The sequence below is a fragment of the Equus caballus genome, chromosome 2, assembly GCF_041296265.1.
Source record: "Equus caballus isolate H_3958 breed thoroughbred chromosome 2, TB-T2T, whole genome shotgun sequence".
Classification (NCBI taxonomy): domain Eukaryota; kingdom Metazoa; phylum Chordata; class Mammalia; order Perissodactyla; family Equidae; genus Equus; species Equus caballus.
The window spans coordinates 24497053-24513236 of record NC_091685.1 but is presented as its reverse complement, the minus strand read 5'-3'; the positions used below and the strand labels follow the sequence as shown (position 1 = coordinate 24513236).

Below are 16184 nucleotides of genomic sequence, written 5' to 3'. Positions count from 1 at the left end.
CAGCTACCAATTCAAGGGCTATATTTGGCCTCAGATATGTTTTGATTCACTTTCAAGATTTTTTTTTGGTGAGGAAGACTGGCCCTGAGCTAACCTCTGTTGCCAGTCTTCCTCTTTTTGCTTGAGGAAGATTGTTGCTGAGCTAAGATCTGTGCCAATCTTTCCTCTATTTTGTATGTGGGTCGCAGCCACAGCATGGCCACTGACGAGTGGTATAGGTCCACACCCAGGATCCAAACCTGTGAACCCTGGCCACCAAAGTGGAGAGCACCAAACTTAACCACTACGCCATCAGGCCGGCCCCTCAAGATGTTTTTAAACATTGAATTAATTCATTTACTTAACAAATATTTATTGAGCATCTACTGTGTGCCAGGCATGGTTCTGGGCTCCTAGGATGTATAGTAGATATAACAAGCAAAATCCCTGCCCTTGTGGGGTTTACATTCTAGTAAGGGAAGACAGACTATAAACATCACAGAGAAGTAAAGGATATGGTACGCTATAGGTGATGAGTGCAAAGGGGAAAACAGAACAGAACAGGGTAAGGAGAATTAGGACGGTCATGTTTGGGGGAGGTTTGCAATTTTAAAGAGAGTGGTCTGGGAAGGCCTCATTGAGAAGGTGACTTCTGAGCAAAGATTTGAAGAAGGTGAGGGAGTGAGCATGTGGTAAGGGGGAGACAGTCAGGCAGAGGGAACATCCTGAGGCAGAAGCTTGCCTGGCAACCTCAGAGAGGTAATGGCAGCCTGAGGGAGGGGGAGAGATCCTATGGGGCCTGGGGCCTCAGAGCCTTTGAAGGAGTCATTTTGAGGAGCGTTTGTAGGAGTTTATGCAGAGCCATGACATAAACTGACTTACATTTTATTTTATTTTTTGCTGAGGAAGATTTGCCCTGAGCTAACATCTGTTGCCAATCTTCCTCTATCTTGTATCTGGGTTGCTGCCACAGCATGGCTGCCGACGAGTGGTATAGGTCTGTGCCTGAGACCCAAACCTGGGCCACCAAAGCGAAGCACACTGAACTTAACCACCAGGCCACAGGGTTGGCCCCTTGACTTATATTTTAAAAGGATGGCTCTTACTGCTGTCTTGAAAATAGACTGAGTTAGCAGTCAATTTGTAAAACTAGGGAGATTTTGCATAAAACTTCAAATTTCTGCCTTCTCTTGAAAAAACAGGAAGATGTGGCTCCGTCAGTCTTACCTGTCCTCATGGAGCTGAGTAGTGGCCACCCCCTTCAGATGGGGCATGAGCTCTCCCTTTGCCAAAGTCCCCTCCACTCCCTATTGCTCCCAATGAGACTGTTAGTGGCTATTTATCATTATGCTTGTGCTGTTTTTCTTATAATAAAGATGAAAATGAAATGGGTTTTTTTGCATCCACATTTCCATTAAAAAGTGAGAAAATTAAAGATACCTGAAGATGGCAGTGTGCTTGAAGAAAGATGGGGGAAATGCATTTTTCTTTATGAAAGTGAAAAAGAATCCAATTTTTAAAATATGCAAAGCACCTGACTCAAACTAATGTAAATAATATAAATATAATCTGAATTCGCTCAATTACATTACCTGCCTGACCTCCGCAGGCATGAGTTTGTGATTCCTGTTCTGCATTTTACAAAATGCTGCCACACCCATGACTTCATCTGATCCCCACCCTCCTCCTCATATGGACACTGTAGCCATAGAGCCGGTGAACTTTGTATTCTTATCCTCTCCATTTTACAAAGAGGGAAAAGGAGGCCCAGAAAGCCTCCTAGCTAGGAAGCAGCAACACAGAACTGAGAATAGGGTTTGTTCCCCAGCCCTTTGCCGTTTCTATAATAGAACTAACCAGTCTTAGATCTTCTGTTACCTTTATCATTAATGGCCCAAATGCAGTTCCCAAGTGAGGAACACAAGTGCCCAAGCACTCTTTAAACTAAAGAGGAATAAAAATGTATCTTATTGACTATAGGACCCCGGGTAACTTATTTGGCACATAGTAAGCACTCGCTAAACACTACCGTTGTTGTAGTTGTTATTTTCATAGCCCATCATGGTGCTTTCCAGTCTTGCAGCTTTCAATAATGACAAGTTGATGACTGATTGATCAGCGCAATAGTTCTCCAGGGGAGAGTGGGGGGGCAATTCTACGCTCCCTCCAATGCCTCCCTCCTTGCTCTGGAGACATTTTTGCAATGTCTGGAGGCAATTTTGGTTGTCACAACTGGGGGAGGGGAGGGAGCAGCTGGCATCTGAGTAGAGGTCAAGGATGCTGCTAAGCTTCCTACACAGCACAGGATAGCCCTCTACAACAAAGAATTATCCAGCCCCACATGTCAATAGCTTCAGGGTCGAGAAACCCTGCTCCAGTATCAGAGAGACGACAGTTTCCTCCTTTTTAAAGGCACTCCTTCTGGGTGACAGTATCAGGGAGCTAGGCTTGGGAGGAAGAAAGGTGGGGTTCCGCCATTTTGTTACAGCTTCTGGTGCACAGTAGGCATTCAAAAAATCTGTACAATTGAAAACTGAATTTAATAACTAACAGTGTGACTCTGAGCAAGTCACAAAGGTCTGAACTTCAATATCCTTCTCTGTAAAATGGTGATAAAAAGCCCTCCTCCAAAGCTCTTGCGAGCCCTAATTGAGATAACCGAAATAACGTCAGGAAAACTACTGCACAGTACTTGACCTCCAGCAGTTTTCTTTCCTTTGTCAGTTTATTTCTCCCTCCTCCAAACTCAAGTTCTAATCCAGGTTCAGCCCTTTCGCGAGGTGAGTGACCTTGTGCAAGTCACTTTTCCCCCGCAGGCCTCAGTTGATTCCCTGGAAAATTACAAAATTGTCCTCTGATCTCCAACCCCGACACGGGACCGCGAACTTTACAGACCCGCTTTCCTCCCCCGGGACTAATGGTACGGTCCCAGGGCAGCTCCCCCACCCCCTTGTCGCCGACCTTGGTACAGGCCCAGGGGGCCCTCGGCGGCCTCTCTGGGCTGCCCTTGCCCCCTGCCGAGTTCCGGGCCGTCCCTGCGCTAGCTGATTGGCTGGAGCGGTGCCCGGGCTGCGCGGCTATAGGTGAGCCCGGGAGGGCGGGCGGAGCGCGCGGGAGGCCCGCCCCCCCCCCCCCCCCCCCCCGGTTGGACGCTGCGGAGCCGCCGGCGGGAGGACGGACGGACCGACCGACGGGAGGGACGGGAGGCGAGCAAGATGGCGCAGACTCAGGGCACCAGGAGGAAAGTCTGTTACTACTACGACGGTGAGCCCCGGCCTCGCGGCGGGGGCGGGGCCTGGCCCTGCCGGATCCGGGAGAGGGAGGCTGAGGCGGTCGGAGGGGGGAGGCTGGGCGAGGCGGGGGCGTTGAGGGGAGGACGAGAGAGGAGGCTGAGGAGAAAGGAGGTCGAGGCTGCTGGAGGAGGCTCAGAGGAAGGAGGTCGGGGTTGAGAGAGGAGGCTGAGAGGAAAGGAGATGGAGGCTGGGCGAGGAGGCTGAGAGGAAGGAGGTCGGGGCTGAGGGAGGAGACTGAGAGGAAGGAGGTCGAGGCTGAGGGAGGAGGCTCAGAGGAAGGAGGTCGAGGCTGAGGGAGGAGGCTCAGAGGAAGGAGGTCGGGGCTGAGGGAGGAGGCTGAGGCAGAGGGGGCGTCGTCTGGGCAAGCCGGAGCTCATCTTGGTGGGGGGAACCCTGAAGAAGCTTGTCGTGGAGACTTCGCGTGGGACTCCTGGAGGGGAGGCAGGGTTTGATGGAGGAGGTTGCCCGGGTCCGTGTTTCCTGCCGAGAAGACAAAGGCCCTTGGCTGTGCCTGTCCGTCCTCGTGGGTGTCGGTGGGCTCCTGCAGGAGTCCCCAGCTCGTGCTCGCCAGCCTCCCCTCCCCCGCTCTCCCCGCTCTCCCGGGGCCTGCAGTTGCTGCTGGGAAATGGGGCCCCTGGGGTTGGAGGGAGAAGGATGCGACCTGTTCGAACAGACTTTTTCATCTAACAAAAACCTGTGGAGCAGCCTGCCCTGCACTAGGTGGGCTGGGGCGCTGGGGATGCTCAGGTCGCTTCCCCCTTCGTCTGGGTCTGGACAGGAAGACAGACTGACCGCGAAGGCCTCCAGTGTGGTGGTGGGACAGAGGGCGGCCGGAGGAGGCGCTCAGCCCAGCCCGAGGAGTCAGGGAAGGAAGGGCCAACTCAGTTAGGACCTGAGAACGGAGTTATTAACCTGGCACAGGGCAGTCGACGGTCACAGCAGGTTTAGGGGTAAGAGAGAGGACAGCACCTTGGAAAGACAGCAGTTACGCGTGCAGAATGGCGGAGGCCTAGGTGGGAGGGCAGAGTGTAGAAGGCCGGGAGTGATGAGGCTGGAGAAGCAAATGGACCAGACCCTGAAGGGCTGGGCGTCCCATCCAGAGGAAGTTGGACTTTATTCTGAGGGTGTTTGTGAATCATGGAAGTTACATGCAGGTTGGTGACATCATCAGATTTAGACCTTAGGATACAAATGAAATTAAACTCCTGAATGTAGAAGTAAGGAAGAAGGCAAGAATCCCAAGTTTCTGGTTGGGGCAGTTTGATACTGAATGTTTGAAGACCATGTCTGTTGACAACATTTTTCTTTTTTTAAAAGAAATATTGGTTGAGATGTCTGGGGGATAGCCAAGGAGAGGTGCTCAGGAGGCAGTTGGCCATTCAGGTCTGCAGTTTAGAAGATAGAGATGAGAAGATGGAAATTTTTGGTAGATGGTAATTTTAGTTATAGAAGAGGATGTGATCACCCAAGAAGTTGTGTAGAGTGAAACAATGGGATCCAGGGTGGAATCCTAAGGAAGTGGACTGAGCAGAAGTGTAGTGCCCTTCGTGCTCTACTCCCCGGTCATAGCGCTTGTTGCTGTGTGTTGAAATTGCCTGTTTCGTTCTTCATACTTCTTACAGACAGTAAACTCCTTAGGGAAAGGGGCCACATCTTCTCTACCTCTCTGTGCTCAGCCCTCAAAACAGTGCCTAGCTCATACTAGGCTCTCAATGAATACTTGTTGATTAAATGAACAAAGATACAGAGGGAATGGCCAGAGATGTAAGTGAATCCGAAAGTGTTGGGTTACAGTAGCCAAAAGAGGGAGGGAGTGGCCAAATGTTGGCAAGAACTGTTTCCTGTGTGGCGTCTGGAACTGAAGCTGGATTGCAGTAGATTGAAGAACGAATGGATGGGTGAAGAGACATCCGGATGGACCCTTTTGAGAGGAAGCTTCCCCAGGGCAGAGAGAGAGCGTTGTTGATCAAGAGGAGATGCAATGGCTGAGAGCTGATCCTATTCAAATTCTTGTGGAAATAGCCAGAGAGAGGGAGAGGTTGAAGATAGAGGAGAGAGGAGCTAGTGATTATGGAGATTCCTGAGGAGACCAGGTGAGATGGAAACTAGAGCACAGGTGGGGACACTAGCCTTCAAGAGGAAGTTCCTTCATGACTGGGAGGGTAAGTGTCAAGAAAAGTTCAATGTAGATAAGTTTGAGGGGGAGAAGATAGGGAGGAAGTTGAGGGAGTGTTCAAGGTGAGGTGAGAGAATAGTCCTTTTCCTGAGAGTGGGGAGGGTGGTTGGTAGAGGAGGAATCTTGAAGAGAGATAGCTGTTAAATAGCTGCTGTGAAAGAGGGAGCTAGGAAAATAAATTTGAAAGGATTGCTGGGCAAGGGTGAGGGCTCGTTTGCGGCTGGAGCCTATGACTTTGTAGCCATGCTAGTTTGCGCAGTTGTGATCTCCACCACTCTAAGTTTAACAGGAGAAAAAGTGGAAAGACCCCAGTCTTTAGAGAAGGAGAATTCTTACTTTTTGAGGAACTGCTTCTGAGTTTTGCAGAGTGAGGTCACTGACTTGGGACTCAGATTTGGCTCTGCCACTCAGAAGCTTTGCAGTATTGGGCAAGTCACCTTACCCTCCAGGCCTCAGGTCGCTCTCCTATAAAACTGAAAAATTATGAGAACAGTGGGAGTGCTCTTTAAAAGTTTAAGAGTAGTATCTAAATAAGAAGGATTTTTTGAAGTCTCTCAGCAACCTGATTAAAAACTCTTTTAAGAAAAGGATGGTGTCTCTGGGCCCTCAGGTACTCCCTTAGCCTTTTAGATAAGGTTCCCCAAGTCTAAGCCTTGGCTGAATCCAGGCTTGATAAGGCAAGGGAGTTGCTAGGGATCAAGGCCCACGCCAGAGACGTGGGTATGCAGAAATCCATTATATAATGTAGTAACGGCCATGTGATTACTAACTGCCCTCCAGTTGGGTCTGAATCTGGATGTCTCAGCCAATGCCTTGAGAACCTATTCTGCCCATCCCCATGGCTGATTACCTTGTCTGAGGAATCCTGGCAACAAACTCTTCTGCCTGCCTTCCCTGTGACTGCATCTTGAAAGTCTGTGTCTATATGGGACAGGGTCTCTATTGAATGTTACTACATGCTGTACTCTGGCTTGTGGCCCTGGCTGAGGGCATAGTCCCTGCCCTCAGAGGCCTCACTAAGATAGAGGATGAAAGGATATTAGGTAAAAACTAAGGAAATCTAAATAAAGTATGAACATTTAGTTAATGATAACTTTATTAGTTAATGATAATATTGGTTCATTAGTTGTAACAGATACTTCTTATTTTACTAATGTAAAATGTTGATAATAGGGGAAACTCGGGGTGGGGTATCTGAGAACCCTCTGTCCTATCTTTGCAGTTTTTCTCTAAATCTAAAACTTTAAAAAAATAAAGTCTATTTAGGGCCAGCCCTGATGCCCTAGTGGTTAAAGATCGGCGCACTCCACTCCAGTGGGCCAGATTCGGTTCTCGTGCGTGAAACGATAACCACTCTGTCTGTCAAGAGCCGTCTCTGGCGGCAGCTCGCATAGAAGAACTAGAAGGACTTAGAACTAGAATATACGACCTTGTACTGGGGTTTTGGGGAGGGGAAAAAAAAAGAGAGGAAGATGGGCAACAGATGTTAGGTTAGGGTAAATCTTTCCCAGCAAAAAAAAAAAAAGTCTGTTTAAAAAGAGAGAGAGAAGAGGATGAGATCCTAAACATCCAACTGTTTAGAAGTTTCCCATTATCCCAGGCCATGTCTATGACAAAGAGAATTGGAGTGTGGCTTGGATGCTGTTGGTGGCATTCCCCACAGTGCATTGCTCCCTGGAATGAAGCCTATTTCTGGCGCCACCAAACCACAATGCGTAAGAGATTGGGACCTTTTTTCACTAGTGCTGAAAGATCTGCTTCATCCTGATGGAATTCTAAGGAGAAATCTTTGAGTGTGCAGTTCATTCAATTTTGGAATATTATTACAGGAACTTTCTACCGAGTAGACTTAGAGAGCCCTTTAGATTAAGTGCAACTGAAGTAGGTTCCTGGGAAACCCAATGTAGCTTTTAGCATACTTGGTTTGGAGTCAGAATACTTGACTCCCTGGTCACTTGTTAGCTGTGTGATCTTGAGAAGGCGTTTAACTTCTCTGAGTCTCAGTTCAATTCCTTGAATCTTTATTGAGCCTCTGTGATGTACAAGGCATATTGGTCCTTGGCTTCAGGGAGCACTGCTTTTGTGGATATATAGATGAGTAAATAATTTGGGTACAGAACAAAATGAATTAAGTTCTATGTCCAAATTGCATGCAGAGGAAAACACCATTTATTCCGATCAGGAATATGTTGAGAACTTGAGCTGGGCTTTGTAGTATGAGGATCACCAGAGAAGAGACTTTCCAGGTCAAGGGAGTAGTCTGATCAAAGGATACTTTGGTGAGAAGGTGAATGCCATGTTCAGGATGCTGATGATAATCTAGTGTGTTCAGAGCAGATGTTGGCAGACTTTCTGTTAAGGGCCAGACAGGGAATATTTTAGGCTTTGTGTGCCATGTGGGTGGGTCTGTGTGGCAACTATTTAACTACTCCACTCTGCCATTATAATGTGAAAGCAGCCATAGACAATATATAAACTAATGGGCATGGCTGTGTTCCAGTAAAATGTTATTTATGAAAAACAGGCAGCCAATTGTATTTGGCCCAAGGGGCATAGTGTGCCTATGCCAGTCTAGAGCACAGAGAGAGAGAGAGAGAGAGTGTGTTTTAAGGGGAGGGTGGTGGTAGTTGGTAGCAGGAGATGAAGCTGGAAAGATTAAGAAAGTTCTTGAGTGCCAGGCTACTGAGTTGTTCTTTATTCTTAATCTTGTAGGGGATGGGGAGCCATTCAGGATTTTTGAGCAGGGGACTGATGTTATCAAAGCTGTGTATTAGGAAAATAGCTGGTGACAGTGTGACAGATAGTTTGAATTAAAGGAAGAGGGACCAATTAGAAGGCAGTTGGTATAACTGAAACAAGAGATGATGAGTTTAGTTTTCTTATCTATAAAATGGGAATAATACTCCCTGTCCTAATTATTTTGCAGGGTTATTGTGAGGATCCAGTAAAAAAATAAATGCGAATGTACTCTGACGCCATAAAGTGTCACAGTGTACAAGAGGTGAACTGTGACATGAGAATTCTGAGGAGTGATGGTTATTTTTCTGTTATGGGAGTGACTTCCTTGGAGATATAGGAAGCCTTACTGGGTACTGTTCCCCAATAGCTTTGGAGTGAACCTCTCATACTATCTAGTCCCTGTGGATTCCAGGGGAAGAAACTGGGCTAGACTGACATCCTTAAGTGTTGACCTTCCCAGGGTCTCCTGCTTTTTTTTTTTCTTTTGGAGTTACCCTTCCTCAAGGTGGGTGAGAATCTTAGAGACTAGAATGAACCAGAAAGAGACTTTACCAAGGCGTTTGTTGTAAAATTCCTGGGTTCTGCTTCTGCTGGGAGTATGTGTCTAACTGTGTCACTGAAACTGTCACTCTTTCTTCTTCAGGGGATGTTGGAAATTACTATTATGGACAAGGCCACCCAATGAAGCCTCACCGAATCCGTATGACCCACAATTTGCTACTTAACTATGGTCTCTACCGAAAAATGGAAATCTATGTAAGTCACGGGGACCTCCACCCCTCCCTAACCTCATTGGCTCTGGTTTCCCATATGTCATTCATTATCTCATTTTCTTAACTACTCATTCATCAAACATGTATTGAGTGGCTGTTATGTGGCAGACAGTGTAAATGATAGAGATTCTGTTTTTAAGGAGTTCACTCTAGTGCTGGAGGCTGACATGTACACAAATAAATACAATATGTACTACGAAGTGTAAGTGCAACAATTGAAAACTACATAAGATGGAGAGATAATGAGGAGCCTTGGAATGTTTCCTAGAGTGATATCTGAGCAGAGTTTTAAAGATTAAATAGAATTTAGCCTGGCGTTCAGGAGGGGACTGGCATTCTAGGCCAAGGGGAGAACATACACAAAAAGGCAGAGAGGTATGGACAATATGGTGTGTTTGGGGAAAATATAAGTAGTTCAATGTCCAGGTATTGCTGTAGTGTAAAGTTCGCAAGTGTGAGTGAGGGGAGCTAGAGCTGGAGAGGTCAGCAAAGGTTGGATCTATTGTACTAAGGCAACTCTGATGGGCCAGGGTCAAAGAGTCCAATGCCTAAAAAAAAGAGTGATCAGGACTGTGCTGAACTGGACACCAAGTCTCTAGTTACTAGAGAGTATAGATTGCCTAACCTCTTGACTCAGCTCCAGCTAAGTTTTGCCCCATCTTCCAGTTTTTAAGGAGAAGCTAGAAATCCAGATTATTGTTAAAAATATCCCAGGTTTAAAGTGTTGGTCTAAATTTTTTTTAAACATATACAAACAAAAACATGTCAGTACATCTGTGGACCAAATTTGGTCCAAAGGTTCCCTGTTCGAACCTCTTCTGGAGATGGTGAAAAAGCAAGTGAAGGATTTTAAATGAAAGAGATAGGAACCGGCGTGCATTTTAGAAGCAGGGAAGCCGGTACGGAGGCTCCTGAAAAGGTCCAAATGAGAAAATAAAGAGGGGCTGGGGCTTAGGGCTGGAGCATAAGAGTCTCTTGTTAAAGTCGGTGCCGACAGCTTAAGTAACGTTGGCAACAACGGTATCCTTCCTGAACATTCCGGAGATTGAAGGAGATGAGTCTTCTGTCCCACATGGCCGTGTCATGTCTCTAGAGCCACCAGAGGCAGCTGGGGAAGCAGGAGGGAAGGTAGATGGAGGAGCAGACAGACCTTGGGACCAGAGATCTTTTTCATGTGTGAAGGGCAGCTTGGAAGGAAAAATAAAAGGTAGCAGCGGTTTCCCGGGACTCTAGGGAGCAGCCTAGCATTTAGAGAAAGAGGAGGCGTGAATGTGGAGTAGCAAGCACCAAGACCTTCCGGAGCTGCCAGTTGCACGTCTACGCTGTGCTAATCTGGCCCCAACTTGGCTCCTTTCCTGCCACTCCCTGCCTCAACCTCCAGGTTGGCCAGATCAGATTCTGCCTCTTTTCACCCCATCCTGACTGGGAGGATTATTTACTCTGCCCAGTTATGTCTTACTCATCTTCAAGAGTCACCTCAAATCCTACTTCTTTCTTTTCATTCAACAGATTTTTGTTGATTACTTGTAATACCCCAGGGACTATATTAACTTCCATGAAAGATATTGAGATATTGAAAAATGGATTCTATCTTGAAGTGAGAGGAAAAATAAACTAACATTTATTGAAGATTGCTAGGTGCCAGGCCAGGGCTACCTGTTACTTCATGTAGTCTTTATAACAACCCTAACTTATAGATGAGAAAACAAGCTCGGAGAGGATAATTAACATGCCCAAAGTCACGTAGCTATTAACAGATGAGCTAAGACTCCACCTCAGATCTCTCTGATTCCATAGTCTCTATCTGTCTATCTGTCTTTTTTTCCTTCTTGAACAATATCCTAACAAGAAGTCTAGAGGTAGATGGTCTCAGGATTTTTTTGGCTATGTCGTCAGGGACCCAGGCTTATTCTATCCTTCTGCTCAGCCATCCTTAGCTTATGTGATTTCATCCTTGTTTTTTGCCTTGAAGTCACATGATGACTATCTCAGCTCCTAGTATCATGTCTTCATACAACAGAATCCGAAGAGGAAGGGAATAGGAGCAAAATGGATCACTCTCCATTATCCCCATCTGTTTTTATTAAACGGGAAAACCCTTCACAGAAGCTTCCCAAGAGATTTCCCATTAAATCTCATTGGGTCATTTGCCATCCCAAGACCATTCACCCACAATTGTCTTAGACTAATCATATTTGATCCCTGGGGCTGGATATATTAACACCCAACCAAATTGAGATCTATTGCCAAGACAGAAGGGAGAGAATGGCTCTTTGGGAAGCTACCAATAGTGGCTGTCATAGGAAATTAATAACACCTTGTTGGAAATGACTTCATATGTGTGTATTCTTTTTGTAAACTTCTAAAGCAAAACCCCAGTGTAATCTCCTGAAATCTCTAGACCTTGTACTCTTTAATGTGATCTTTTTCCTTCTCTGGCCCTACCTCTCCATTGACTGTGAATCTTTGCTCCTATTCCCCCAACAGTGTTTCTCTGCATTCATCCCTTCTATCCTCTCCTTTCTCTGGGCTGTGATCTAGCACTCCTTGCCCAAAGCACAGATAGCCATCTTAGTGTCTGTCCTGAAATTGATGACTTTTGAGAGTCAGTGCTGAAAGAAGCTCCCTAGACTTCTCATAGAAGTTGCTGTATTACATCTGGCTCTATACCTGAAGGAGACATGCTGAGGTCTTTTTCACAGAATTTCTCCCTCTTTGTTCTCTCCCCCATCCTGTCTCCACACATCTAATTAGTCTCTCACAATCTACATCGTCACTTTTCATCCAGGCACCTTCCTATTTACATAATCAAGAATCCTGCTCTCTTCCTTGCCTTGGATGCTAATTTTGTATATTCCTAGGCTTCTTATTCATCGCCTTCTGTTCTTTTGTTCTTTTTTTAAAAACTGTTTTTATAAAATATTGAGTAGATAGGAAAGAATTTTTATAAAATATATGTAAGGTATAAAGAATCACATTACAATTAATATCATCTAGCTTAAGAAAAGGGACATTTCCATGACTGCCAAAAGCCCGTGTATGCCCCTCCCTGATCCTAACTTTCTCCTTCCCCAGAGTTAACCTATGCCTTGAATTTAGGGTTTATTATTTCCTTGCATTTCGTTATAATTTTACCAGTATGTATTCTTAAACAATATGTATTTTAGTTTTACATTTTTTAATGTTATATAAATGGAGCCATACAGTATTTATCATGTGACTTGCCTTTTTTGCTCAACATGTTCCCAAGAGTCGTACATGTTGATGCATGTAGCTATATATATTTTCACTGTATTTCATTGAAGAAATATACTACAATTTGTCTATTTGATTATTGGTGGGCATTTTGTTTGTCTCTAGTTTGGGGCTATTACAAACACTGCTACTGTGAACATTCTTGAACGTGTTTCTTAGTGCACATATGCTAGAGTTTCAGTAGGAGTATACTAACAGTAGAATTGCTGGGTCAGGATGCATGCACAGTCACTCAGTGCTGAAATGGTTTCCACTTGTCAGCAATGTAGAAGAATTGTAGTTGCTCTAAGTCCTTGCCAACACTTCATTTTGTCATATTTAATTTTTTTTTGCCAGTTCAGGTAGGCGTGAAATGGTATCTTACTATTTTAATTTGTATTTCCCTGGTTACTAGTGAGGTTGAGAATCTTTTTATATGTTTATTGGCCATTCACTTTTCCCTGTTGAAGTTCCTGTTTAAGCGTTTTGCCCATTTTCCTATTTGATTGTCTGGTTTTTGTTTTTGTTTTAATTGGACCTCAGATACACAGAATTGGGTTAGTCATTATCACTGGCTCATAACCATGAAAAGAAGGTCTTTAGGGACCAGCCCCATGGCCAAGTGGTTAAGTTCACATGCTCTGCTTTGGCGGCCCAGGGTTTCGCCCTTTTGGATCCTGGGTGCAGACCTAGCACTGCTCATCAAACCATGCCAAGGTGGCGTCCGACATAGCAGAACCAGAAGGACCTACAACCAGAATATACAACTATGTACTGGGGGGCTTTGGGGAGAAGAAGAAGAAGAAGAAGAAATAATAATAATAAAAAAAATAAGGTCTCGGGGCTGGCCCCGTGGCTGAGTGGTTAAGGTCTCGTGCTCCGCAGCAGGCGGCCCAGTGTTTCGTTGGTTCGAATCCTGGGCGTGGACATGGCACTGCTCATCAAGCCACGCTGAGGCAGCGTCCCACATACCACAACTAGAAGGACCCACAACGAAGAATACACAACTATGTACCAGGGGGGCTTTGGGGAGAAAAAGGAAAAAAATAAAATCTTTAAAAAAAAAAAAAAAAAAATAAGGTCTTTGCTTGGCCTTCTTTTTTAAAAATTTATTCTTTGTTTATTCATTTATTTATTTTTCAATTTTTTTAAAGATTTTATTTTTTTCTTTTTCTCCCCAAAGCCCCCCCGGTACATAGTTGTATATTCTTTGTTGTGGGTCCTTCTAGTTGTGGCATGTGGGACGCTGCCTCAGCGTAGTTTGATGAGCAGTGCCATGTCTGCGCCCAGGATTCGAACTAACGAAACACTGGGCCGCCTGCAGTGGAGCGCGCGAACTTAACCACTCGGCCACGGGGCCAGCCCCTATTCATTTATTTACTTAAATATTTTAATAATGCTGTGATCATCCATATTCCTATAACCCAAACACTCTTCTAAATTTTATGTTTATCATTCTCTTGCTTTTTAAAAAATATGTTTATTGTGTGTATTTGTACCTAAACAATATATAGTATTCACTTACTTGTTTTTGGATTTTTTAAGAAAAATAATGCTGGGTGTAGTCTTCTGGGACTTGCTATTATCACACAATGTTATATTAGTAAAATCCATCCATTTTATTGCATATAGCTATGGTTCTTTCATTTTTCTCTGCTGAATAGTATTTTTTTTTTTTTTTGAGGAAGACTAGCCCTTAGCTAACATCTGCCGATTCTCCCCTTTTTGCTGAGGAAGACTGGCCCTGAGCTAACGTCCATGCCCATCTTCCTCTATTTTATATGTGGGGCGCCTGCCACAGCATGGCTTGCCAAGCAGTGCCATGTCTGCACCCAGGATTTGAACCAGCAAACCCCAGGCCACCAAAGTAGAACGTGCGCACTTAACTACTGCGCCACCAGGCCGGCCCCTGAATAGTATTTTATCATGTCATTATACTGCAATTTATCCATTCTCTCATGATCTTAATTTGTATCTAGTTTTTTAATGTTAGGAACAGTGCTACTGTGAATATTCTTGTATATGTCTCTTAGTGCATATACACAAAAATTTCTTTGGGCTTTTTGTGTAGGAGTGGAATTGCTGGACTGTAGGGTGTGTAAATATTAAATGCCAAGTTGCTTTTCAGTGTGGTTAAATGAATTTATACTCACATTGGCAACGTATAAGAGATACATTGGTTCACATCCTCTTCTACACTTGGAATTAGACTTTAAATTTTGCCAATCATAAGAGTGTAAAACGTATGGAATTGTGGTCTTGATTTACATTTCATTAATGACCAATGAAACTGAGCATCTCTTCATATGTTTATTAGCCATTTGTATGTCCTCTACTGTGAAACGTCTTTTCATTTCTTTTACCCATTTTCCTCTTGGGTTGTTTGGCTTTTTTTTCTTACCAATTTATAGTAGCTCTTTATATATTCTAATATATGTAGTCCAGTGTCAGTATATCGCTATAAACATCTATTCTGGTTTTGTCCTTTCACTCTAATGTGTTTTGTTTTTCTTTTTGTTTTGTTTTTTTTTGTTTTTTTTGAGGAAGATTAGCCCTGAGCTAACATCCATGCCCATCTTCCTCTATTTTATATGTGCGATGCCCGCCACAGCATGGCTTGATAAGCGGTGCGTAGGTCTGCGCCCAGGATCCAACCGGTGAACCGGGGGCCGCTGAAGTGGAGTGCACAAACTTAACTGCTGCACCACTGGGCCAGCCCTCTAATGTATTTGTAATCAACAGAAATTCTTAATTTTAATAGAGTCATATTTAGGCATTGTTTCCTTTATAAGTGTTCTTTGTATCTTTTTTTTTTTTCAAAGATTGGCCCTGAGCTAACATCTGTTGCCAATCTTCCTTTTTTTTTTCTTTTCCCAAAGCCAGCCCCTGCAGTACGTGGTTGTATATTCTAGTTGTAGGTCCTTCTGGTTGTGCTCTGTGGGATGCCACCTCAGCGTGGCCTGATGAGCGGTGCTAGGTCCATGTGCAGAATCTGAACCACCAAACCCTGGGTCACTGAATGAGTGCGCCAACCTAACCACCCAGCCACGAGGCAGCCCCTGCTTTTTTTTTGCTTTAAGATTTTATTTTTCCTTTTTCTCTCCAAAGCCCCCTGGTACATAGTTGTGTATTTTTAGTTGTGAGTCCTTCTAGTTGTGGCATGTAGGATGCCGCCCCAGCATGGCTTGATGAACGGTGCCATGTCTGTGCCCAGGATCCGAACTGATGAAACCCCTGGCTGCCAAAGCTGAGCACACGAACCCAACCACTCGGCCACAGGGCTGACCCCAGCCTCTGCTTTTTGTATCTTAAGAAATCCTTCCTAACCCTTAAGGTATTCTCCTGTGCTAATCTTTTAAAAGCTTTATAGGTTCGCCTTTCACATATAGGTATTTTCTATATCTAGAAATGTTTTTTTAATAAGGTTTGAAGTAAAATCCACTGAAATTTTTTCCCTGTATTGTCCCAGCTGATTTATTGAAAAGTGTGTTGTTTCCTTGCTGATCTAAGTGCCACCTCTTTTATATATGAAATGTCTGTATTTCTTCATTCATTTCACAAATACTTATTAAGCACCTCCTTTGTGCCAGGCACTATGTATGGCTCTGTTTCTGGGCTCTGTATTCTGTTGACTTGGTCTGTCTGTTGACCCATGTGCCAGTACCACAGTCGCTTAATTATAATAGCTTTTTTTTTTTTTGAGGAAGATGAGCCCTGAGCTAACTACTGCCAATCCTCCTCTTTTTGCTGAGGAAGACTGGCCCTCAGCTAACATCCGTGCCCCTCTTCCTCTACTTTATATGTGGGACATGTGCCACAGCATTGCTTTTGCCAAGCAGTGCCATATCCGCACCCGGGATCCGAACGGGCGAACCCTGGGCCACCGAGAAGCAGAACATGCTAACTTAACTGCTGTGCCACCGGGCCAGCCCCTGTAATAGCTTTTTATTAAGTCTTGATATCTAGTAGCATGTCTTCCTACATTGTTGT

At 44.7% G+C, this 16184-nt stretch overlaps 1 protein-coding gene across 1 annotated transcript in view; it reads left to right on the top strand.

Annotated features, from left to right (window-relative positions):
• Positions 1 to 3087: 3087 nt before the first annotated feature.
• Positions 3088 to 16184, top strand: part of HDAC1 (histone deacetylase 1) — a 31055-nt gene continuing 17958 nt past the window's right edge. Inside the window, exons 1-2 of the mRNA XM_023634350.2 lie at positions 3088 to 3243; positions 8831 to 8943. Coding sequence (XP_023490118.1) covers positions 3195 to 3243; positions 8831 to 8943 — 162 coding nt within the window. The 5' untranslated portion in view covers positions 3088 to 3194. The remainder of the gene's footprint in view (positions 3244 to 8830; positions 8944 to 16184) is intronic.